The sequence below is a fragment of the Pyrus communis genome, chromosome 5 (assembly GCF_041283825.1).
Source record: "Pyrus communis isolate YQ-2024b chromosome 5, ASM4128382v1, whole genome shotgun sequence".
Taxonomy (NCBI): Eukaryota; Viridiplantae; Streptophyta; class Magnoliopsida; order Rosales; family Rosaceae; genus Pyrus; species Pyrus communis.
In genome coordinates this window covers 17016792-17043616 of record NC_142569.1, presented here as the reverse complement: position 1 = coordinate 17043616, position 26825 = coordinate 17016792, and the positions used below count along the sequence as shown (strand labels likewise).

The following is a 26825-nucleotide window of genomic DNA, read 5'->3' as shown; positions in this document are numbered from 1 at the left end:
TGTGTGTTTCGAACCATAAACTTGACGTCCTGAGCACGTTAAGGGAAATGATGGTGGTCTGGGTGGTTTGCCGAAGGAAGAATGGTGAGGTGGTGGTTGTTGGGCTCGGTATCGGCGTTCGTCTGAGTCGGGGAGAGGGCTAACGGAGGGAGAGAGAGAGAGAGAGAGAGACAACAGGAAGAAGAGATGAGGGAGAGTTTTCAAAAAAGAAAGAGACACGGGAGTAAGGAGATGAATGGGGTGTGGGCCCCACCGGCTCACAAAATTAGACTTAAAATATCCCCTAAATATGAAATTACTAATTTACCCTCGGTATTCAATGATTCATAAAATCTTCATTATAACTCAAAATTTGATTCTGCTTCCGCCCACGCATTCACAACGTCGAGTACTGCACATATGTGCTAAAAGAATGGATCATATGTGTTGCTATATGACGGTCAACGAAAGTCAACCCACTCGCTTCTAGGGCATGTTCGTCGATTCATTATTTTAAAATTAATAAATTAAGGACTGGTTGTTACAATCTACCTAGCTTTAAAAAATTTCGTCCCTGAAATTTGAAATAACTTGTTGTACATAAAATACTCGAAAAAGATAGGAAGGAAAAAAAAAAAGAGATAAAAAAAAATAATATATATATATATATAACGAAGAAATCAAGTCAGAGTGGTTGTACATAATACCTTTATAAAAACATAAGGTCAAAAATAGTTGTACTGAAATCAAAACCGAACATAGAAAAATTTCACCTACGCACTCGTAGCGTCACGTACTCCATGAATAACTGTAGTATCTTTGGGTCAAGCCCAAACCATAAATAAATAACTAAATGAATAAATAAAAATAATAACTTCGACGGGCCTACTCATCTACTTGCTTAACGAATCCAATGAATAAGTTATTGATATCACAGTCTGCAACCTGTAATACTGACAATTCACTGTTGTCACGATAAGCAAGAAATTTTTTCCCGAGGGTACAATATTACCATCTTGCCCCTCAATGGGAAATACACATTAATCCTCCGGTTAATGCCTTAATCGCGCTCACGTACTACCCTTTTGGGCGACTTCGTTAATGGTACAGAATTTCTTACATCGTAATCTCGATCCTTTGAACATCTGTTCGCAATATTTTTCTGTCAATCATGTACTGTGCATATAATCTTTATGCAATGCCTTAAACGGTACCATACCCACCAGAAATAATAACTATCGTAGTGCGTAACACATACAGAGATAGGTGTCTATCATAACCATGCTAAAATTGCAGGACAGACAAAAACAATATGTTCTCCAAGGTCCAGATAGTTCATTCAAACTGGCCATAAGTTTGAGGGTGAAATGTAGTACTGGACAAAAACTCAGTACTCATAGCCTTCAAGAAGACTTCCTAAGACTTGGAAGTGAAACACGCATCATAGTGAGATACAATAATGACATGCACACCATGTAACCGAACAATGTAGTCCACATATGCCTCAGCAAGTAGATTCATTATGAACTTTCCCTCGGGTTTAGTGAAAAATTATGCCAAAAAGGCTAAAAGAAGATTTAAGAATTTGAGAGTCAAAATGAGTCCATCAAATCTAGAGTACAAGATAACTGGATTAAATGCATAGCATCCCGCTACAACGATAGCTTCCGGAATATACAATCACCAAGGATAAAGATTCATCTAGAAAAGTATTTGATAGGTGATTAAGGAATTAATGGTCACAACTAAAACTTCAATGTCCAAGCAATTCTCTTAGACGATATGTCTGCTAAAGAAAAATGATACGAAGTGTGGTAGGGTAGACACGTACCCATGGTTGACTAAAAAGCTTTCCATCACAAGGAGGTGAATATAGAATCACAGTCAAAGTAGATGCTGATCGAAACGCCAGAAAATCCAATAAATTCAAGATTGAGTAATTTGACCAAGTGATCCAAAATGTAGTCCTTTTGAACCAACAGAAAGTAACTGACTTGTCAAGTCGGTCGATAATCACCAAAACATCATCAGAATCTCTATATGTACAAGATACTTCATACATGGAGCTTATGGTGATATTTCCCCATCTTCATTTGGATACAGAAAAAGGATTATAACCACTCGAACGATTTCTTGATGATTTGTAAGTAACGTCATATCAACACTTATGAATTATAGTTGAAATGGGATATGTCTTTTGCTGCAGTAAATAGTAATTACGTTTGCATAACCGAGGTGATACACAATAGTTTAATCGTAGACGTTGATTTGGTTTTTCCATCGTCGCTGTCAGAAATTTAGTTCCTTTCAAATGAAGATGTATTTGAGAAGTATAAGGTGGGTAAAGATTTTGGACATGTTTCTCCACAGAGAAGTGTGATCTGATTTTCAAATGAAAAAGATAATTGTTGACTCTAAGTCATGAATAAGATGGTTCATTTCGTATAGTTTCAACCGTCGGGAAGCATAAGTGAGACTCCGTCACGCTACATTGATACGCAGTTAAAGCATTTAGTAGAACATCATAGTAGATTTCAAAATAATCGATGTCATAAAAGCGTAGGAATAATGTTCAGGAAGAGACAACACTTCGGTTGTCAGAAATTTTATTCACATGTAACATTACAAACTAAACTAACTTTCCTCAATCGACAAGTGAGGAAAACGTTATAGCTGAAAAATCGATAACAAACTGTCGATAAAATCGAAAAGACTAAAGATATCTCGAATGTCACAACACTTTGTGAGGATTTCAATTTTCTTCAGTTACAACCTTTTGGGAAAAAGAAAAGAATATTGTCTATTGAGTGCACGTCTCCCAAGAAAAGTACCAGTCGAAGAAAGCTAACATTTGAGGAATTGGAGTGTCAATGTTTCGAAATTTTGATTTCATTGCTGAAGTATGTGAGAAAATCGTCGGTAAAACAACTACGAATTCGTCAGGCTATGGACGAAAACTCAGGCTCTAAAAGTTTGTCGGAAAGACCATCAACTTGAAGTAGGGGTTAACGGTTTTTAATCATCACCCGATTGAGTTGGTAAAATCTAGGTAAGATCCTAAGGTTTGGTCTATCGTCCTCTTGACTAGGTTTGAGGTGCCCTACATAAAGTGTTGGGTTGAATGATTCCTAATCAATAAGCTTTTATAATTAGGTTTCTCAAAGTCGAAGAAATCGTTGAATAAGATGCAAGGAGAATAAGTGTAGTACGAGAAAGTGGATCGATGGTGTATTTTACTTCACAATTTGGTGATAACCCAAGTAAAATTTTAAGAAATGACACCAGAAATATACGTTCTTGAAACGTACTATACTACTTCTTTTCTCTACGACTCGTACTAATAGGTCTTCATAACTTTCTCGATACTCAAATCGTTCTTACAGCAGAAATTTAAGTTGTGCTTCGAGTCTGATGTTTACCTATGAACGTGATAAAAAAGATGATTGGTCGAAGAGGTTTTGGTTATCTAGATGGGTGATAAGGTTAAACAACTACGAGTTTACTGTCCTCTTACAAGGCTTGCTCCTAAGTTTCCACGATTTAAATTTTTTCGACTCAGGTTGTCACTGTTAATTAGTCTATCAGTCGCGCCGCTAATTAACTCGCGTATGATATTTTGATATTGTTCACTACCCTGAAACTGTGAACTGGTATTTTGGTAAAAATGTATCACTCTTAGATACTAGCATGAGTCCAATACCAGAAATCATACCGCCTAAATACTAGTTAACAACTTCTAGATATCGAAAAGTACCGTCAATTGGTAGCGCCACCATAGGTTGATTACAGGTTAGAGCCGCTCGGATGGATGGTCTCGGATGATTGGTAAGAAATTGGTCCTGAAAGTTGGATTCGTTGGTTATAAGGAAAATTACTTACTGGTTCTATGATTTCTGTTATCTAAAGGTATAACAACTCGTACTCTCATGCCTATACTCCTCGAAATGACGAGTACAACATCAAAAGGAAATCTGGGAACTAGTGTTGGTTGGAATGTCCCAAGGCCAGAAAAAGATTTGCTAATAACCTACTTTAAATCGGGGTTTAACGAAAAAACAATCTTTTTGCTGAAGGTTCGAAATTATAACAATGCTTGAAAGATTAGTATAGTCGAGGACCAAAGGTGATTGTCCCCCAAATGTTCTTCCGTCGAGTGCTACCACTTTAGCACCATATTGTCACTCGAGACATTTTTAGAAATTTTGACGAAGGAAAAACTTTGTAGGAATTCTAACATGTGGTATACTAATTGTTGCTACCAAAGAATCAAAACTGATTGTGGTTTCCTATCTTGAAAGGTTTGGTAATGATGGCGGAAGAATAGCGATGAGATTGATAGGTAAATCTCTGATGGTGCACAATTACCGATACATTAGCCCTGCATCAGGGCCATCAACTCAATCCAAAACAGGACTTTTCCTTGGTAGCAAGGTACTTTATTTAAATTTAGAGGCGGTCGCCAAAATGTTCTTCTAGAAGATTGATAAGTTGTCTAAGTAACCCAAAACTTAATAAAAGCTAACACGTTTTTCGTGCTTGACGAGATGGCAAGATTCGAAAATTAGGCTCAAGAACTGAGAATGCTTACATCACAAGTGTGATGAACATAATAATGCCCAAACTGACTCACCTCGACCCAGAATATCCACCAGGACTCCGAATCGAGTGTGGTGGCCGACACCAGAAGGGTGACAAAGCCATAAAGTGTAGTGATGTGGAAAATGTGAGTAAATTTAAACCTATAAGTGCCTAAATGTAAGAGTGCGCTAGTGAGCGAGAATGAACTCATTCCATATGTGATATTAGAGAATAAGTAAAGTACAGTAGGGTAGATTGAGAATTATACCATTGAAAGTAACCTCTGATACCAAGATTTACCAAGAATCCTCGTCGACATAGAAGTTCTACCACTAAAACCTGGAATGACGAAAAACAAGGGTAAGTGGGCCTAAAAATAAAACTTTGTAAAAAATTTTCAAAAAAATAATAACCCCTTGCCGTAAAACAAGTACAGTTCCAAAATATACACTACGTATAGTATGAAAATACTTACCGTAACCTGCAATATCCCAAGAATTCCATGTGTCACAATAAATCATATATAAACATTTAATGTCTGGTAATCACATAATCCCGCATAAACAACATATCATATTGAGTGCTCATCGACATATGCTGATACACGAATTCATGTAAAGATATTCTGACATGAACATGACTGGTTGTAATAATGATTTATGCTCTAGTACTACAATCACACGAAAACTGGCGCTATGCGCATCACATACGAGTCTTAATTGCCTATAACAATCTAGGACAGGACTGGCACCTACAATGGATCTAAAGTGAGTGTATGGTGTGATGTGAATATACATGTGAAAGACTGGCCCTGACCCTGGGCGAGTACTAACACCAGTGTAGCACACAATGAGCAGATAACGTAATTAAAATCATACAACGGTAAATTGATAATTACATCACCATAATATTATTCACGGCCATAAATATAATTAAGGCATCGATAATAATATGCATACTTGTGCATCCCGTAGGATGTAGCATAATTTCATAATTTATATCAATGCGCTAAATCTTATAAATGTTAAGATAATCTAGACGTATAGTAGAAAATTCTTTATGAAATATACAAAATAGAAACTAACAAACATATATACTATATAAAAAAAAAGACCCACTCACAGGTACTTGCGATGTCACATCATTTCGAGCTAAGAAAGCTGAAGTCTCTGAAAGTAATCGCACCTAAGCATAATATTGGAGCCCGTTAGTAAAACTCAACTAAAACGACTAAATTTGAAAAAATTGAGTGTAGATTTGGAATCAGAGCGTCAAAATAAGCTAAAAAGGGTCGGTAAATTGTGTAAAAAGTCAACGATCAACCCTAAAATGTTAACCGAGCTGCCCCAGTTGTCAACTACAGTAAAACTTGGAATTTCACTAAATGGATGTCAAAAACGGACTAGGGACGTCGAAATTAGCCTAGAAAGGTTTCTGAGAAAATTTAAAAAAAGTCAAGAAATAGTCAACAGTTAACTTTAACGAAATATTCTATTAATGTTAACTAGAAAGTTAACAGAATATTCTTTTGGAATATTCCTTCCAATTTCCAAAATGGGTCCGAGTCGACTGGTTCAGAACCAGGCTTGGATCCGGGTTTGGGCTTGGGCTTTTTAAAAAAAAACGGGTTGGGTTGGATCCGATTAGGCTTACAGGTAGCACTCACTGGAGCCAAACGTAAAAGAATGCCAGAAACTGGAAAAATTATCCTAAGCTCTGATCGAGCTCGAATCTCCACTATTTTCAGTAATCTATAACTCAAAATGAAGCTAAGGAATAGGAGAACAAGTATTTACCAATTCGAGGACTGGTTGTAGCCCAAGTTGGCCGAAAAAAGGCTCGAAACTACCAGATATTCGTCGGAATCTGGGGAACTTTTCCACCAAGTCGATATGCACCAAAACTTCATCAATACGCACGTCTAACCTAACAATTAAACTTAGGATAGCTAAATGAGAAAGATTAAGGGAGTCCTGAAACTCACCTTCTTCGAAAAAATTGAGGAATTGCTGGGAAAAATCAAGAATAGTGGCAGTGGCCACTGTGCGTTTCGAACCATCAACCTGGCGTCCTGAGCACGTTAGGGGAAGTAATGGTGGTTTGGGTGGTTTGTCGGAGGAAGAATGGTGAGGTGGTGGTTGTTGGGCTCGGTCTCCGTGTTCGTCTGAAACAGGCAAGGTTCTAAAAGACGTTAGGCTCTAGTCGGGCGTCAAGTTGGGGCCTATCACCTAGGTAGCTAGACGGGGCCTAGGCGAGTGCCTAGGAGGACTAGGTGGATTTAAGTAAATCTATAATATTTCGTGTAAATAAGTGTCTACTTATACTTAAAATATATATAAGTTCTTCATAAACTACAAAATAGAATGACATATATATTATGAAGTATTGGAACATAATGAAAACATAGGGAACAAAGATATAATGTGTGTTCTATTAAGTATGCAACAAGTCTCTTACAAGATTGAAAAAATAAAATGTAAAGCGAAATTGATATATTTTCTGTCTAATTGAGTTGTGACCTAGGCGGGTACCTAGGCAGGTCTGAGCAGGCTAAGCGAGTCTTTAGGCAGTCTAGGCGGGCGCCTCAGTAGGTCTAGGAGCCATTTCTTAATTTTCAGATGCCTAAGCGTAATTGGGGCAGTGGCCAGCTACCTAGTGCCTAGGCGGGGTCAAGCGGGGATTTTTAGAATAGTGTAGACCGGGAGAGGGCTAACGGAGGGAGATAGACGATAAGGAGAAAAGATGAGGGAGAATTTCCAAAAAAGAAGGAGACACGAGAGTGAGGGAATGAGTGAGGTGTGGGTCCCACGCGGCTCACAAAACTAGACTCAAAATATCCCCAAATATGAAATTACTAATTTGCCCTCGGTATTCAGTGATTCGCAAAATCTTCGTTATAACTCCAAATTCGATTATGCCTGCACCCACGCGTTCACAACGTCGAGTACTACACAGATGCGCTAAAAGAATGGATCATACGTGTTGCTATACGACGGTCAAAGAAAGTCAACCCACTCGCTTCTAGGGCATTTTCGTCGATTCATTATTTTAAAATTAATAAAATTGTAAAATTAGGGACGAGTTGTTACATATGGTATGAATCAATGTTTTCCTTGCTACGTTGCAAATTATTTTACATTTCTTGGTAAAAAGTTGTTAAACAATGTGGTAAGCTTTTTGACATTTTGTTATATAGTTTCACATGTAGAATTTGTAAGTTTGAATGAATTTGTAAGTTTGAATCTGTTTTTCTTTCCAGTTATATGTTTGAGATATTGCATTCTCCAACTAAGCTATTGTAAAGCTTTTGTATAAAACGTTTAGTTGCTGAAAGTGTTTGATCCATTCTAACAATTACTCTACTAAATTATGTCTAATTTTTTTAATGCCCTACCAAAATAAACAAATCATTTTAGTTAGTTTAGGTGAAATCATATAAATTTTAACATTAGTATATTTTAGTTGTTGTGCATATATCTCAAAAAAACACTTATCTTTTGTGTCTTTTATAAATTTGTATTTATTGTGTCTTTCATATATAACTCTTATACTCTCTTACTAATTTTTGTTACACAATTGATCACTCACAGGTCATGCTATTCTTCAACTGGTTCAAAGAATTCCAAGAGTTTCATTCACCCAATTTCTACTCTTCATGTAAAAATTCTTTCAAAAAGCTGAAACATCATTCAATGTAAATAACATTAACCTTCTTTGACAATCCCTTATGGCTTTGAAACAGATTTTTTTCATATGGTTTCTAATCCCGCAACAACATACGGGCAATGTTTCTAGTGGTTACCTAGTTGTGGGGCTTTAAAAAAATAGTAAAATTGTTTTGTATTTAATTACTATATTGCCCACAATTCCTATCTTGGTTATTTTTCTTTAGTTTTGTTAACAATGTTAATTTGGTTTTTTCACTCTCTTTTAGTTGACAAAGAGAGTTTTATTAATAGGTAGTTTAGATAATGAATATAGATTTTGAAAACACAGAGTCTCACATAAAATTAATGAATACTAGAGTATATGAATCTACATATATATAAAAGGAAAAGACAAAAATGATGAACTTTCATAATACCCAAATTGACCTTCTCTCATTAGAAATTTAAAAAACAAGTAAATAAATATTCACAAAAACAACCCAACGTAGTGAGATTGTGGGTGATTAGTAAGTTCATTATTTTTCGAAATATATTTTTAATAAAAAATAAATATTAAATAAAAAAGAGTTCTCTGCCACATGTGTATGATAAGAGGCTAATGATAAGAAAGTGAGATAAAAATAAAGTTGTAAGAAGAATAAATTATGGTTTGTTAAAAAAAATATGAATAAGTTTGGGGTGTTGCGAGAATTGAACTCATGACCTCTTGCATCTAAAACGAGAATCATACCACAAAACCAAGCACCCACTATTTTTACACTTAACCTTTATTCTTACCTTAAACAAGAATAGTTTTAGCTTCTTAATCCTTAATTGTACACTGCCTTAGCTGCTTTCCGTTTTTCAAAGATGCAGTTCATACACGAAGACGTTGATGTTTGCCTTGTACGTTTTGTCGGTGTGTGTCTGGGCCAAAGTTTGATGACATTGTCGGTTGGATTTTAGAGAAGGAATGCAAGGAATAGTGGCTTTGCTAATAATGCAGAGAGTAAATTAAAGAATATAAATGAAATAATACACATTTTGCATTAATGCTGCACAAGTAGTTAGTACAAAATATTTAAAAAGCTTGGGGTTCGATGCTTTGAGTTGGTGAGTCTAAGGGTGGGCACAGGTCGTGCCGGGCTGGATATTGCAAATATGATCACTGGAACCGGACCTAAACCGGCCCGTTTGAAACCGGTCGGTTCGAGCCGGGTACACGGGTCCTTTTTTTTCCCACCCAAACCCTTTGTCGGCAGCGTCGCCATCCGATTTCGCTTGCATGTCAACTTTTGAGTAACATGATGACGACGGCGACGACGATGATGATGATGATGGATGATCGGACGGCGATGATGGGGATGACACTGAGTTTTGAACCGGCATAGACACTACCCAATACCTGCTCGCCATTCAATCCACCATCATAGAAAACCCCTAAATCAGAAACCTTGGGCCCTAAAACAACACAATTGACCCTAATCCCCAAAATAAAAAAAACCCAAACCCAACCGCATCGTTCAACATCGTCACGTCTCTGGTGAACGACTTGCACATCGTTCGTAGCAAAGCTTTGTACGCGTTCAGTACTTCTGCTCTCGCCAACTCAGTGTCTCGGCTCTGCCCCTCTCAATCCCTTCTCTTTCTATGTCATCGGGCCGTCTTCTCTGATCTGGACCCATGCGCCATCTTCGTCCATCTTGGATGGTTTCATTCTATATAATTATAGGAAACGGGCCGGTTTGAAATCGAAGTAGAAACAAGCCCAATTTCTATTACCCCAGCAGTGCCATCCCTTGCATTATAGAAACGAGCCTGAAGATTTGGACCCGCCCTGCCCCCATATATATCACTGCCCCGCCTCGTCCTTCCCCGTTTGTTCTAAAAAAAATTGGACTTGCCCTGTAACTGCCCCAACCATGATTACCCGCCCCAACCCACGGGTTCTCTACCCATTTACCCACTCCTAGGTGAGTCTGCTTGACTGTGGCTACGGGTAGTGTGAAATTTCTAATAGCCTCTTCGGATCCGGAAGGGATGGATAATCATGGCTTGCCACCAGTTAACACCTTTTAAAAACAAAAGAAATGCTTAAAAAGCTTTACTTCAGTTTGCCGTACATTTGTAGCTAGGTTCGAACTTATGAGAAAAGCATATTTACTTAAGACATAAACGAGAGAAGGAAAAAATCAGATAACTTAAAACGGGAGGAAGTGAGGAAGTGAATCAGATCATCCAGCTCCATTAATTGATATGATTCTTGATTTTTTGCTTTTGATTACAGGTTTTAAGGGAAAATTCACATTTTTGCGATTTTTTTATGTGTTAGTTGTTAGGATGTTAGTTGTTAGGATGCCAAATGGCATCTCTGCATTGGATACTAATTTGTACAGTTGTCATGCTCATTGGTTATTGGGTAACTAATAATTGTAAATTTGTTTAAGGAGAGCCTTTGAATTGCTTGTATACTAGCAATTGTACCCAAAGCTCCATGTTGAAGATATTGATTAGTGTTTTGGTTCTTGAGTAATGACAATTGTTATTCTTGTATATACGAGTCAAGATTCGTTGTCTAGCATTCGTAAACAAGTTATGTAAAATGATTCACTTGCCTGCGTTTGAGTAAATATCTGAAATTGAATTGATACATATTCTTATTCGTTGCACATAAACATGTTCTTACTTGATATGTGTAGTTTACAAATAAAATATGTTGCAGATGATTCCAAATATAATTTAATCTTGAATCTAGGCACGCTAAAGAAATGAATAATAAACAAAACATGCCACAACTGTTAGTATACAAATTTTTAAGATTTTTCCTCTCTTCCTTACACGGTCATATCAATGACTTAACACTATAGGTACCCTTAGGAGCGATTCCACCCATTACCAAGGGCAAGGGCAAGGGCAAGGGCAAGGGCAAGGACAAGGGCTTCTAAATTGCCGTTAAACTAAAAAATGTCCTCTGGCGGCCAAAAAATCAGAGAACAAGTGGTGAGCCAAGCCAAACCCGACCCAATGCCCATGCAAGAATCGCCCAGCCTTTCGTTCCGCCCACATGCCTTTATTTTGTACAAAATACCTACAGCTGTCCCTTGTACGTACAACTTAATATAGGACTCGAGCCCACAAGTGGAATGATGTCTAACCCCATATTGGCAAGTTTCTTGTTAGAGCAACTCCAGTGGGGGGAGTAGCCCGAGGGACCAACCATTTTTCCAACCCAATAGTCAGAGCTGCAAGCTCCAGCTCATGTGGGCGTGTGGACTAAGGGGGGCTCGAGTGAGAGGCCCGACACGAATTGGTGGCTCAAGAGCCTAAGGCTATGTGATGCTTGGCTGACGTTAGCCACATTTTAAACTTAATAAAAATATAAAAAATTAATTAAAAAATGTAAAAAATTAAAAAAAATTAATAAAAAATCTGAAAAAATTTTAAAAATTAAAAAAATTAAAAAAAATCAAATTTTCTATATTTATGTTAACCTTATCTTCCAACTTACACCACAATTTTATATTTTCTCAAATATTTTGGGTTGTAATTTCTTATTTAATGATACGTGGTACAACGAGACTGATTAAAAGTTCTATCCGAAATTACAAATAAAGTTATTTTTTATTTTTTATAAAATAAAAAATACTAATATTTTATTGCCTATTGCCATGGCTAATCAGTTTATGGGAGAAGATGCAAAAAGCAATTACTGTTCATTAAAAGGCAGTAACTGTTCATTGAAGGGGATTGAATAGGAAGTTGCCCTAGGGGGCCTTCGTCACGCTGGAATTGCTCTTAGGGGCTTGAGTTAATTTTTTGTACGAAATACCAACAAATTTGCATGTGCCACTATGCTCTCTGATTGCTCTCCTTCGAGCAACTCAACTTTTTCCATGTGCTCTACCATGTGCTCTATAATTCCACAATTTTAGAACCCACCCCACCATACCCATATGAATAATCAATTTCATAAAATTATAGCAGTTTTTGAATTTTGATCTAGTTGGAGTTTAATCATTCAATTAAAAATTTGTGAGTATTAGTTTTTGTATTTTTACTGTGTGTAAAGTAATGGTAGGAGGGAAGAGAATCCTATACGCCCTTTGTTATAACTTCCGTCCCTAATTTTCCTCTTAAAATCCATTAATCTGACTAAAAGTTCTAACAGTGTTATTAGGAACATTGCTCCATATTGTGACGAGTTTTGAGACTAATACTCACTTATTTTTAATTTAGGAACCAAAATTTCAATTGAACGAAAGCTTCTGTTAGACCAAATACAAAAATAGTGCAAAATCAATTTTCTCTAGCTAATTTCAAATTTGACAAAGAAAAGAGATGAGGTTTCAATTTGAACTTCCAGCTCCATTAGCCTCCTATTGTAATTGAACAGGCACATGATGAGTGTGTGTCCACATTTAATACATAATTTGGACTTTTGGCGAGAGGTTGTTATGAAAAATTGGTTGATAGTTTATTTGATATGATGATCGCGTGAATTAGGTATGTGCCTGCAAATGCCACCATTTGTTTCCTCTTTTAGTCTCCCAACTGTGACAAATTAAGCCACCAAGCCCCAATAAAAGAAAATAAATAGGGGCTCATGAGGAAAGGGTGCGCCCTATTGAAGATTGCAATTCGGAAATTTGACAGAATAAATTATAATTTATATTGAATATTTCACTTGTAATCACAGTTGTCTTTTGTGATAAAAATCAACATTTGTCGAGTTGTGCAAGTAATTAAGTTGAGACAATATCGGTGCAAGTAATTAAGTTGAGTCAATATCAGTGTAATTAAGTTGAATGGTTCACCTCTCATTCTTGACCAAGTTTGATTCTCGTTTACATTCCAAGAGTTGATGTATTCCAATACGTGCATAAATAATCATGCATGTGTTAGACGGTGTAGGCTTGATATACATTTTATATGTTTGTCACTCTTATTCCACAAGTTGGGCTATTCATGCATGTGCATAAATAATCATGCACATGTCAGAAAGTGTAAGTTTGATATACATTGTTGACTCATTTCCTTACAGTTTAAGTATTTAGGGACATGCGTTGATCGTATAACATAAATTACTTAGGTAAATTAAACGTGGGTTTGTGTAAAAAGCATGGTATTAATGGGATCCGAGTAAGTAGGTTTAGACAGATAAGATATGCAGTTGGGAGCTATTCATTGAATGAATGACATTGTGATATGGGGGATGAAGTCGGTATGCACGTTACGGTCCTTTTCTTCTCCCCTAAACGCAAGGTCACCCCTAAAGAAAGGGTCCCTAGGGACCCTAACCTCATGTGAAGCCCTTAAATTTCAGTGTCGATGTGCTTTTAGATCAAAGTGCTTATAAACCCTATACAATAAGCTTTGTAAAGATGGGTAATACCAACAGCTTATAGAATAAGCTGTTTTCTTCTTGAACTTTCTCTCCCCCGTACGTCTGTGTTGGGGGTAGTGTTCCCAATGAAGATTTTCCAAAAGTGCTTCTGGCTGTGTGTGCTTTTTGTGAGCTTTAGCCATGCTGAGCAGACAATTGAGGTAGTTGGGGTTGGAGAATGCACTGACTGTGCTCGGAATAACATTAAGACTAGCCAAGCCTTTTCAGGTAACAAAATTTCTGGTTGCATTTTCTTTCATAAGTTGCTAACATTTTAGGTATTTTTGCATTGCCATGCACATTACTGCATGTGTTGCAATATTGCATGAACTTCAAAAATGGACAGCAAAGTGACTATATTTGGAAGAATAATGCTAGTGAGACTAAATTTGTACATAAAATTTTGTAAATTAAATTACATGGAAGTTGATGATTGAATTATTATTTAAGCATTGAGAAACGTGCTCATAAACTTAACAGTTTCACTGAAGTTTCATTTCCACTTTCTATGTATGGAACTTATTATAGCTTAGAGCACTTACTCTTGTTTTCTTCCTCTTGTGAACAAAGAAACCAATTAGGGTTTATTCTCGACCTAAATTGTTATTAAACTTAGCTACAATTTTACAGGTCTTCGTGTAACAATTGACTGCAAGCCCGAAAATGGGCACTTCAAAACAAGAGGTGTTGGGGAGCTCAATGAACAGGGAGAGTTCAAAGTCTCACTTCCTAAAGAGATTGTGAAAGAAGAAAACCAACTAAAAGAGGAATGTTATGCCCAACTCCACAGTGCATCAGCTGCCCCTTGTGCTGCCCATGACGGCCTAAAATCCACAAAAATAGTCTTCAAGTCCAAGGCAAGTGATGGGACACAAACCCTTGGAGTGGCTGGTGGAAATCTCAAATTTTCACCTGTGACTTGCACTTCTGCCTTCTTTTGGCCTCACAAGAAGCACCCACTTTTTTCCAAATTGCCACCTTTGCCTAAGTTGCCACCTTTCCATAAATCTCACCCAATTTTTGGACACCCATTGCCATTCCCTCCTAAGGTCTTCCCTCCAAAAGTTCCAATCTTCAAGAAGCCTTTTCCTCCACCAGTGCCAATCTACAAGAAGCCAGTCCCTCCACCAGTACCAGTCTACAAGAAGCCTCTCCCTCCCCCCGTACCAGTCTACAAGAAGCCTTACCCTCCGCCCGTCCCAGTCTACAAGAAACCTAACCCTCCACCCACCCCAGTATACAAGAAACCTAACCCTCCACCAATCCCAGTATACAAGAAGCCTTGCCCTCCACCAACACCAATCTACAAGAAACCTCTCCCTCCACCCGTCCCAATCTATAAGAAGCCTCTTCCACCACCAGTTCCAGTATACAAGAAGCCATTTCCACCACCAGTCCCCATATACAAGAAGCCACTTCCACCACCAGTCCCAATATACATAAAGCCACTTCCACCACCAGTCCCAATATACACAAAGCCACTTCCACCACCAGTCCCAATATACACAAAGCCACTTCCACCACCAGTCCCAATATACACAAAGCCACTTCCACCACCCATCCCATTCTACAAGCCAAAGCCACACCCATTCAAGCCTCTCCCTCCATTGCCAAAGATTCCTCATCCATTCTTTAAGAAACCACCACTCCCGCCACTCCACCCAAAATATTATTTCCCTCACCCAAAGCCCAAGCTTCCTCATCCATTCTTTAAGAAACCACCACTCCCGCCACTCCACCCAAAATATTACTTCCCTCACCCAAAGCCCAAGCTTCCTCCCATCCCCAAAATCCCATAAATAGTTCCCACACCCAAAGATTGGCAAGTTTCCCACCCTGCCATCTTTGGTTCCTAAATATCCTCAGGCCATTGAAGTACTATATATTCTTTCCAGTTGTAAGTAGGAGCTAGCATCAACGTTGTGTGGTTAAGTGAAAGCATGAAGCAATTTAAGATCACAATAAATTAAGCCTTCAAAAGTACCAACTGTTCAAACCTTGAAGAGAAGCAAACATCAGAGAGATAACTGAGAGAATGGAAGACTGTTTATTTATAAGTTATTATTTGACTTGTTTGGATTGTGTTTCTTTACCTTGTAATATCACAATTGTTTTTGAAAAATTTCAGGTGGATATTACTTATGTTACAGTGTTACTATTCATGTTTTTCGTAGTAAATATTTACTATTCTGTTGTCAATCCCTTTGAATTTACGGTGGTGGGAATTTAAGTTTCATGTATTGTATTTCGGTGTCATATCGCATACAAGTTAACCATGACTCATCAAAAAAGTAAAACCTTATGAATCAGATTCTTTAACTACTAAACCTTTCATTTCATTAGACATTAGTTGTAAGCATTTATCATTTGTAACACATCCAATTTTTTGATACAAGCGATATTAGGAGGACGAGTGGTTTGAAAGTATGGGCAATGCTAGATTGCTTGTGACATATAGATTCAATGCGTTTTCTTCTCCTATGGGATTTGATGACAGAAGCACAAGATAAATAGCAGTTAATATTGTCGATTTCGAAAGCGCCTATCTAGTTCACATGTCGACGTCTCAACCAAATATAAAAGGGTACTGCATGCATGCAATTGATGCAAGGATTGATCCTTGGCTTAGGTCGTTTTCCAAGCAGAAGATTTTCCATGCTGTTTTCAAGTTTGTAAAAGACACTTTGAAAAGTATATGGCCCATAAAATTAGTAGCTCAATACTCTGTACTGATTTAGAGTTAAGGTCTTTGGTAAATTAAAAAAAAAAAAGGATTATTTTGAAGGCATTGACAGCAGAAATCACTAGAAAAGCTAAAGCTGCTAAATGCTGCTTTGAAAAATTAGCTTTTTGTCAAAGCATGCAAAGCTATAGTGTATCTTTAATGAAACTTTCTGAAGTTCAATAACACCCTCGTCATTTTTATAAAATGACAATCGCTGTCCCTCTGCATGTGCCGCCCAGTTTCCCGATCATCCCTCTCCTTCCAGATCCTCCACACCCCTACTGAATCTCCTTCCTCTTCCTGCGCCCCTCTCCTCCCTTCTTTTTCCTAAGACTTCCTCCCTTTCCCAAATCAGCCCAATTTGAGCAGCACCACCAGCAACCCTTGTCAATGGGGCTGAAACACTTCACCCCCTCCCAGATCCACCAGATCCAGGCCCAATCCCAACCCCAAATCTTTTGGGATAATTACCACCAACAAGTTTCTCAGCCGTCGTCTGGGATTAGTCGATCTGAGCGGGAGGTTCAAGCATGTGCAGGTTCATTACTGCAGGTGCAGGTGAGGGAGAGGATAAGGGGTGGAGAAAATGAGGGAGAAAGAGAGGAGAGAGGAAGGTTCATTTCTGCAAACCCATAAGAGAGAGGACGGAGAGAATGGAGAGAAGATAGAAAGGTTAGTTTCTGCAAAATTCAAGGGAGAGATGACGGAGAAAATGAGGAGATGGGTGTGTCCATAGAATATATAATTTTTTATCTTTTCTAAAAAAATAAATTATAAAATCATATTTAACATCCCAGTCTTTTTAGTCATTTAACACAATCCTAGCAAATTTACCAAAAGTTTGTCAAATTCTTAAACACTGTTTTTTTTTTTTTTCTTTTTTTTAACACTTTTGAAATAAAAGTTTACCAAACACTCAACTGTTTTATTTTACAGCATAACATAAGCAATTTTTTTTTTTTTTAAAACACAGCAACACCAAAGATAATTTATGAGCCAGTATGGGCCCCTTTTAAGTTATGAAAGAAAATTTATTCCTCGCAACTATTACCATATTCATAATAATATTAATAAATAATTATTAGGGCTGGGTTTGGTTGGCAAACCGTGCCAAATTTCTTGTGCCACCTGTCAGCCACATATACATAATTACCAAAAATTAGTTACCGCTAGCCAACCGTTTTCTTGCGATTCCCAAAAATTGGTTTAGCCAGAATTATTGGCTGGTTCAATTGGTAAATGGCACAACCAATGGTTTGTAAATAAGTTACAAAAACAACAGCTCAAAACCATACACCAACCCATAAACAACAAACCAAAAAAGAGAAACCTAAATTATTGGCTGGTTCGGTTGGTAAATGGCACAACTAATGGTTTGCAAATAAGCTACAAAAACAACAACGCAAGACCATGCATCGACCGGTAAATAACAAACTTGAAAAGAGAAAAATAAGTTGCTGCTGCAATTTTGCAATTGATGATAAGCCAACATAATCATGACTTAACAAATTAAAATGGAAATCAAATCAAAACTTAATAAGTCAACAACAATGTCAGCAAACATAATCCAAATGGTTATAAGTTCACAAACTCAAAAGTCTAACTAATATAATTGTCTAAATTCAATTGTAGCAACTAATGCATAAACAAAAAACTCAAAACTCAAAAGTACGATTCTGGTTATAAGATCCCCTTTTTATAATCCCAAAACAAATAACTTGTTGTTTTGATAATGCAATATCACTGAAGTAGTAGAAACCAATGCATATGATAGCGATTTTACCACTTGTAAAACAAGGGTTAAACCATAGAAAATTCTTGCAAGAGAACAAGTGTTTGTAGTATAGAATGACTCGAGTAAGGTTGATCTCCTCAGGGACTGATATAAACAATTTATGAGTTTTTGTGTATTTAACTTAGTTAACTCTAAGAACTACATTAATTCGACAAAACTAAATACTATTGTACGTAACTTAAACAAATATCTAAAATGGGAATTGGCTTATAGGAATAGTGATCCAACTAAACAAAACAAGTAAATATAGAAACTCAAGATAATACAAATAATTGAAGAAAATTAGATTGACAAGGTGCTAGAGTTCAACCTTTACCAACAACACTCCTACATAGTTCTTCCAATTGCTTAAGTAATTGAAAACACACATGCTTTGAAAGGTGGGTTTTCCTTGTCTATGTTTTACTTGTGACATTCAAGTTAAAACTCATACCACTACATGCAATTTATTCATGATATTTGGATTAAATATAAACATGAGTGATTCATTTATCTTGGTGAAAATTCTTTTGTTAAACCATGTAATCCCTAAAAGTATGATATTTACCTTAGGAGAAATTGCAATCCTCAATCACAATAAGCATAGCCAATTTTAACGTGACATTCGTTCAAAATTGCATCCAATGACTTTTCTAAGCATCCTAATGGTGATCAAGCATCAAGGCACATAGATAGTTTAATTTAGTGATTGACAATATCAAAGCAAGCATGTAACAACACTTAAGCAATTGAAAGAGAAATCTATGAAATTATGTTGAGCCTTATGGCCTCACTCTAGCAAAAGGAAATTAGTTACACATACTTGTTTTAATACATAAGGAATTATCCATTAAAAATAAAAGAAAGAAAACAACCCCTTTTCACAAGATGAGCTCTCTGATCATCTTCTCCTCAAAGAGAGGAGCATGCTTTTTCTTCTCTTCAAATTTTGAGTTGCGGCACCCCTTCCCCTTTCCTGCTCTCTGTTTTCTCCCCTCTGCCGTATTCTGCACTCTCTACAGAAAACTCCAATCAGTCTATTCCTCTTCTGCCCTACTCTCTGTTGCCGTGTGTTGATTATTTTATTAGTCAATGGAGTGGGTAGTTGTGCTCTCCACTTTCTCCTCTCGGCTTTTCTTTTGCTCCAAAGGCTAGTGAGTGGAATTAAAACCCACTTTTCTGCTGAGTGTTGATGACAAAGCAAAGTACAAGGTGCATTTACTTTCTTATTTTGTTAGTTAGAGTGGGCAAAATTGGTCATAACGTCTGGTAGACCAGAAGTCCTTAGATTTCAATGAATGAGATGTCTTTAGAAAGCTTGAAACGTCTGCTTTCTTCATTCTTAAATTGGGAAAAATTGGTTGGGAATTTTTTTTAGCTGAAAACTTGATATGATCATCTTCAATCTTTTATGAATCAGCTCCAACTGGAATTACTCAAAAATTTCACCGTTTGCATACTTTTCCACCAAACTCGATTATGCTGCTCCTAGAAACACAAAAAATGGCAAAACCATCACACAAACTTAAAACTTCCAACTAAACTAGACAAGAAAAGAAATATAAAAGGGGGAAATATATAGTCTAAATATTGGTTCATCAGCATATGAAATCTTCCATGAATCAATTCTTCAAAGCATTTGGAATTGATGTTCTTGCTTGAGATGTAGAACCATCAACTATTACAATTCAAATGTTACATAAAAAAAATGTATGATTAGAATAAGAAGTAATATTGAATAATAAATTAAAAATATCAATAACCATTGAATTGAAGTACTATAATTAGAAATAGAAAAAATATAGAAATACTTGCATTTTTCTAGTTCTTCACATGTCAGCATGTAAAAAGTACCTAAAATATCTAAATAGAAAGAAAAAATATATATATTGGTAGGTAGGCATATTGCTGTTATACAAAATCCAATATTAAAGCCATACCATTAATTGTCGGTTCGGTATAATGCCAACCGATTATGAAAAAATGGCAAAACTATACCATATCATTATGAACTGACTGGTATGGTTCGGTTGGTAAATCGGTTTATGGAAAAATTTCCCAGCCCTAATCATTATGCATATATGATGCTAAGGAAGAAGAGATTCGAAGACATGACTTTAAATTATAGGGTGAACTGCCAATTTAGTCTTTGAATAATTGCATGAGTGAAAATTAGGTCCCTAAACTATTATTTTTTTCAGAAAAATCAGTCATTAAATTATAAAAATCTGCCAATTACAGGGTGAACTACCAATAATTATACATATATGATGCTATGGAAGAAAAGATTCGAAGACATGACTTTAAATTATAGGGTGAACTGTCAATTTAGTCTTTGAATTATCGAATGAGTGAAAATTAGGTCCCTAATCTTTTTTTTTTCTTCAGAAAAATCAGTCATTGAATTATAAAAATCTGCCAATTACATCCCTAATATTACATTCGAAGTTACTATATTCAATTTTCCATCAATTTAAATCACTTTACTTGCATGTGATACACATTGGAGGGTAAATTGATAATTTTTCATAAAGAAATAATGTATGAAGTTAAATTTGGAGGGTAAATTAGACATTAGATTCGCAACCTATATGAAATGTTAAGGGTTTATACACTCTATAGTGTGTCAAATGACTTAAGTTGACAAAAAATTAGATAAAATAGCTTTGAATATAATAGAAGGGATGAAATTAGCAATTCTTAATGAATTTAGGGACTTATTTTATTGAAAAAATAATTCAATGACCTAATTTTCACTAAAGTAATAATTCAGGGACTAAATCAACACTTTACCCTAAATTATATATGCTAAAACTCATTTTTGCCTAAAACACTGTTTATTGAATTTGAGTTTTGTGTTATTGTTATAAATAAATAAAACATCATCAGATGTTATTATTATTGAAATTCTAATATTCATATTCATTGTGACATCCTATCCCGAAATTTATTGTTTTTTATTCTTAGTCGTAGTGAAATTATCATAATGCCCCTGAGATGCCACGTAGGCCTTACACGTGGACCTCAATTTTCCTTTCACTTTTCCGGTCTTATTTTACTATTTTAAAATAGTACTCATTTTTACGAAAACGGATCCGCAAACGGAACTCAATTTGGAATTATAACAAACAAGTTATGTTCGAAACTGTGAAAAAATACCTGAGGCAATTTCAAATTCGAAATTCTTGTATAGTGTGCCACTGCTTTGGCCTAATTTTCTGATTGGGTGCATTTTTGCTCACCCACATCAACTGTGTTGTATGCTCACCACATATTTTCTAGCCTGCCATGTGTCATCCCACTCAGCCATAGTTAACTTCTGTAATTTATTTTTAAAAAAAATTCAAAAATTAAAAACTAAACATAAATAAAATAAAATAAAACTCAATAGTCACCAAAGCAACCGCCTATCTCCTAGGCGCCGACCAACCCTTCATCTCTCTTGCTCCCTTTTTCACTGTGTCCCCTCTTTCTTCTCCATTGTTGTTTATTGCATCTTCACCAACGACGGCTCCGCTTGGAGCCATCATGATCAAGTTGTACAGAGAGATGGAAATTAGAGGAACTAGAAGTTAATAAGGCATCTACAACACATGTATAGTCTGGTGTATTTTACTTTCTAGTTTGTTACAGCTGTCCATGTAACTAATCCTAGATTAGTTAGTTAATCAGGTTTTATTAGTTACTAAGCTATTTTATCACATGTATATATAAACTGATTGTAATTTCTTATTCATTAAGAAATGAGAAATCCAAGAGTCATTTCTTATATGGTATCACTCGCCTCTCTGCTCACGCACCGATCCTAGCTTCCTCTGCAATCTTTGCCTTCTTCTCCCAAATCTTGTCTTTCTTTGCACAATCTTGATCGACAATGGCGTCTTCTACTTCTTCACCTGCAAATCCAGAAGTTTTTGCTCAGAATCCCTCTCCTCTTTCATCAAATCCCACTCCGATAAACCCTAGTTCTTCGATTTCTTCAATTTCCATCCAAAACATCAGTTGTATGGTTCCTACAAAGCTTAAGAAGGACAATTATCTCGTCTGGAAGGCTCTTTTTGCTCCAATTTTCCGGCGTTACAAGCTTACAGGTATCATCGATGGCTCGGAGACTTGTCCACCGCCTTTTCTTCTCAATCAATCTGGTACAAGTACTGCAGTTCCTAACCCTGATTTCGAGATCTGGTTTGAAAAGGATCAAAATATCCTCATCTGGCTGAACTCCACTCTCTCTGAAGATCTTATTCCATTCACTGTTGGCGTCACCTCGTCTCGAGAATTATGGCAGATTCTGGAACAACGTTTTGGCGGAGTCTCGGCGGCGCACATTCACCAGCTCCGATCGCGTCTTCATGCGGTTCAGAAAGGAGATTTGTCAATTTCTGATTATCTGCAACGTATCAAAAGCATCTCTGATGCTCTTATGGCTGCTGGTGCACCGGTCTCAGAACCAGATCTCATTGCTGTTACCCTCAATGGCCTCTTTGATGATTACGAATCTTTCATTGATTCGATTCTGCTTCGAATTTCATCTACCTCCTTAGATGAACTTCATGGATTACTTCTGAACAAAGAGCTTTTCATGCATCGCAAGAAGAAAGCTCCGTCCTCGTCTCTCACTGAACCATTTCAAGCCTTTGCTGCTCACCCTTTATCTCTCCAGCAAGGTCTTTTACCTACGCCTCCTCCCTCCCAGGCATATGCTCTTCAACATTCCACATATAGCAATCGCAATACTTTCCAGCGCAATAATCGTGGTCGAAGCAATTTTCAGAAAAACAATCGAGGCTGTGGCCACTATCGTGGCAATTATTCTTTTTCTCATAATTCTGGTAATTTCAATCGCAACTGTGGTGGATTCAATCGTCCTTCTGGCTATCGATCTCCCTGTCAAATATGCAATTCTTCAGATCATGAGGCTCTTGACTGCTATGCTCGGATGAACCATGCTTTTGCTGGAAAGATTCCCCCTGCCAAGCTTGCTGCTATGTGTGCCACTACTGCTTCCTCTTCTCAGCCTACCTGGCTTCTGGACTCTGGTGCTACTGCGCATGTCACCAATGATATATCTGCAATATCTTCTCCCATTCCGTATTCTGGTGAAGACAAGGTTTATGCTGGTGATGGCCAATGTATGCCAATTCACCATACAGGTTCTTCTATTCTCCAAACACCCAATGCTGCTTTTCGGTTACATAATGTTCTTCATGTACCACTGATGAAGTTCAATTTGCTCTCTGCATATCAATTTCTTCGAGACAATTATTGCTCTTTAACCCTTGATTCTGATGGTTCTGTCATCAAGGACCGTTCCACTGGGAAGATGTTTTTTCGCTGCCCAGTTAGGGATGGCTTCTATCCTCTACAAGGCCAGCCTTTTCAAGCTTCATATTCTGCCCTTGTTAGCACTCAAGCTTCGTTACAACAATGGCATAAACGCCTTAGTCATCCTTCCACAGCTATTTTCAGAAGAATCTTACGTACTAATAAGCTTGTTCCTCATACTTCAGCTTCTGTTCAGTTTTTTTGTGCAGACTGTGCAATTGGTAAACATCACAAGCTACCATTTTCCTCTAGTACTACTACTGTCTCAGATAGGTTGCATTTAATTCATGGTGATGTCTGGGGTCCCTGTCCAGTTTCATCTGTTAGTGGCTATCAGTACTATGTTCTCTTTGTGGATGAGTATAGTAAATACAGTTGGCTGTTTCCTTTAAAACGCAAGTCTGAAGTCTTCTCTACTTTTGTAATGTTCAAAGCTTATGTTGAAAACTTACTTGGAAATAAAATCAAGATCTTTCGCACAGACTCAGGGGGTGAGTTCACTGGTTCTGCTTTCTCTTCTTTCTTGCTTCAACATGGTATTTCTCATCAATATAGTTGTCCACACACTCCTGAGCAAAATGGGTGTGTGGAACGCAAGCATCGACATCTTACTGAGACTGCACGGACACTTCTTGTTGCTTCTAAAGTTCCTCACCAGTTTTGGGTCGAAGCCTTTTCTACTGCCCTGTATCTTATAAATCGCATGCCTATTTCTGGATCTTCTCAGTCTCCATGGGAACGTCTTTTTAACAAGCCTCCTGATTATTCCAAGTTAAAAGTGTTTGGTTGCTGCTGCTACCCTTGGCTCAAGCCCTATCTGCAATCCAAATTGGATGGTAAAAGCAAGCCTTGTGTGTTTCTTGGTTATAGCCTGCAACACAAAGGTTATCAGTGTCTCGATGTATCTTCTAACCGTGTCTACATTTCCCGGCATGTTCTCTTCAATGAAGATCATTTTCCTTTTCATGATTCCTCTTTTCTTCACCATAGTTCTTCACAGAGTTCTTCCTCTGTCCCTCTCTCTCCGTCACCTGAGTTCTCCCTGCCATTTCCTCAATCCAGCCTCCCTGCTACCACATCTTCTTCAATGTTATCTTCAGGCCCTCGAGACACCCCTCCTCCATCTACTGCCTCTCCATCTCCCTCTCCCCAGCCCCCTCCCACTTCTTCTTCATCTCCCGAGCCCTCTCCTGCTCCATCTTCCACAGTTTCAGTTCCAGCCAACACTCATCCTATGCTCACAAGATCTAAAGCTGGCATCTTCAAGCCTCGAGTACTCGCAGCTACCAAACACCCTATTGATCCTAGTTCTTTTGTGCCTACTACTTATTTGCAAGCCTCCAAGTATGATCACTGGCATAAAGCCATGCTTGAAGAATTTCAGGCCCTCCAATCCACCGGCACCTGGACTCTTGTCCCTTCCTCTCCTAATCAAAACTTGGTCGGCTGCAAATGGGTTTTCCGGATCAAACGGAAACCTGATGGTTCTATTGATCGGTACAAGGCCTGTCTTGTTGCTAAGGGCTTTCATCAACAAGAGGGTATTGATTTCCAGGAGACTTTCAGTCCGGTTGCTAAACCGGTTACTATTCGCATTCTTCTTACACTGGCAGTGCAATATGATTGGTTTTTACACCAACTGGATATTAGCAATGCTTTTCTCCATGGCAATCTTTAAGAGGATGTGTTTATGCAGCAGCCCCCCAGTTTCATTGATTCTTTACAACCCTCATCTATTTGTAAACTTCACAAATCCCTCTATGGCTTAAAGCAAGCCCCTCGGGCATGGTATGACAGGCTGTTTCAAGCTTTGATCTCTCTTGGTTTTACAAACTCAACCTCTGATTGTTCTCTGTTTGTGAAGCTTCAACCTTCCCCTGTTCTTGTTCTTGTCTATGTGGACGATATCCTCGTGACTGGTCCCACTACATCTCTGTGTCAACAGTTTATTCAGCAACTTCGTTCCTTATTTCCTGTTAAGGATTTGGGTCCCTTGCACTATTTTCTTGGCCTAGAAGTTCACCGATCTGCTGAGGGTATTTTCCTGTCTCAAAGCAAATATGCTTTAGATCTCTTAGTCAAGACCAACATGGCAAGTTGTAAGCCATGTTCTACTCCTCTCGGATCTCAGAAGCTTGATCATGTTGGTGATCTTTTGGCAGATCCTAAAGACTACAGGTCTATTGTTGGGGCTTTACAATATCTCACTTGGACACGCCCGGATCTTTCCTTTACCGTGAATCAAGTCTGTCAATTCCTTCACTGTCTACGCGATTCCCACTTTCAGGCAGTTAAACGGCTCTTACGGTTCTTAAAAGGCACCTTTGATCAAGGAATGTGGTTTAAGAAGGGTCCCTTGCATCTTACTGCTTACTCTGATGCAGATTGGGCAGGTTGTGTGTTTGATCGCAGGTCCACCAGTGGATATTGTATATTTTTGGGTCGCAACTTGATCAGTTGGAGCGCAAAGAAGCAACATACCGTTGCTCGATCTTCTACAGAGGCCGAATATCGCTCTCTTGCCCACACAGCCGCTGAACTCACCTGGATATGTAAGATTTTCAGAGATGTTACTCTTCCTCTCACTACTATTCCTACTCTTTGGTGTGACAATGTTTCTGTTATTTCTCTGGCCTCAAATCCCGTCTTTCATGCTCGTACCAAACACGTGGAAATTGATTATCATTACATCCGTGAACTTGTTCTTGCCAAGCTGCTTCAGGTGCACTATCTCAATACTCAGTTCCAGCTTGCTGATCTTCACACCAAATCTCTTTCTAAAGCTCGGTTTCAATTTCTTCGTTCCAAGCTTTGCCTCGGCCCTCCTCCGTTCAGCTTGAGGGGGTGTAATAAGGCATCTACAGCACATGTATAGTCTGGTGTATTTTACTTTCTAGTTTGTTACAGCTGTCCATGTAACTAATCCTAGATTAGTTAGTTAATCAGGTTTTATTAGTTACTAAGCTATTTTATCACATGTATATATAAACTGATTGTAATTTCTTATTCATTAAGAAATGAGAAATCCAAGAGTCATTTCTTATAGAAGTGACGGCTCCACATAGAGCACATCGTCTGGTGGGTGGGCCCACGCACCACTTACCATCTCCTCCATCATCGTGTTCGAGAACCGTCGCGAATCCTGCCTCTCTCCCACCTCCACGACATTATTTGGGGGTTGGTGGGCAAACATTTCCTCAATTTTGCTTTTTTATTTTCTGGGTTTTGGAGCTGAGGGAAGGTGGAACAATGTTGATGCGGCGGAGGGACGAGGAGAGATGGGAGGGAGGAGGAAGATAGAGATAAAACTGTTGAGATAAAAATATTAATTAAAAATTAAAAGGTAAATGCTAAAATGATGATTACATCATAATAATAATAAATGAAAATTTTAATCAGGGTCAAGTAAGAAGA

General features: G+C 37.7%; 1 protein-coding gene and 1 long non-coding RNA gene across 2 annotated transcripts; one reads left to right on the top strand and one right to left on the bottom strand.

Moving 5' to 3' along the window:
* Window positions 1-13436: 13436 nt before the first annotated feature.
* LOC137725886 (uncharacterized) lies at window positions 13437-15729 on the top strand. Its single transcript, XM_068464721.2, has 2 exons — window positions 13437-13815; window positions 14218-15729. The coding sequence occupies exons 1-2, from the start codon at window positions 13674-13676 to the stop codon at window positions 15384-15386; spliced, it is 1311 nt and encodes a 436-aa protein (XP_068320822.2). The 5' UTR covers window positions 13437-13673; the 3' UTR covers window positions 15387-15729.
* Window positions 14211-19647, bottom strand: LOC148696887 (uncharacterized). The gene is made up of 2 exons (XR_015962852.1): window positions 18655-19647; window positions 14211-16934 (listed from the first exon to the last, which is right to left on the bottom strand). It is a non-coding gene; the product is annotated as an uncharacterized LOC148696887 (long non-coding RNA).
* Between the last annotated feature and the right edge of the window lie 7178 nt (window positions 19648-26825).

Bases quoted from the DNA above. Each gene is read 5' to 3' on its own strand.
- LOC137725886 (XM_068464721.2), top strand. From the start codon at position 13,674: ATGAAGATTTTCCAAAAGTGCTTCTGGCTGTGTGTGCTTTTTGTGAGC. The intron at 13,816-14,217 runs GTAACAAAATTT...ACAATTTTACAG, and splicing joins GACTAGCCAAGCCTTTTCAG to GTCTTCGTGTAACAATTGAC.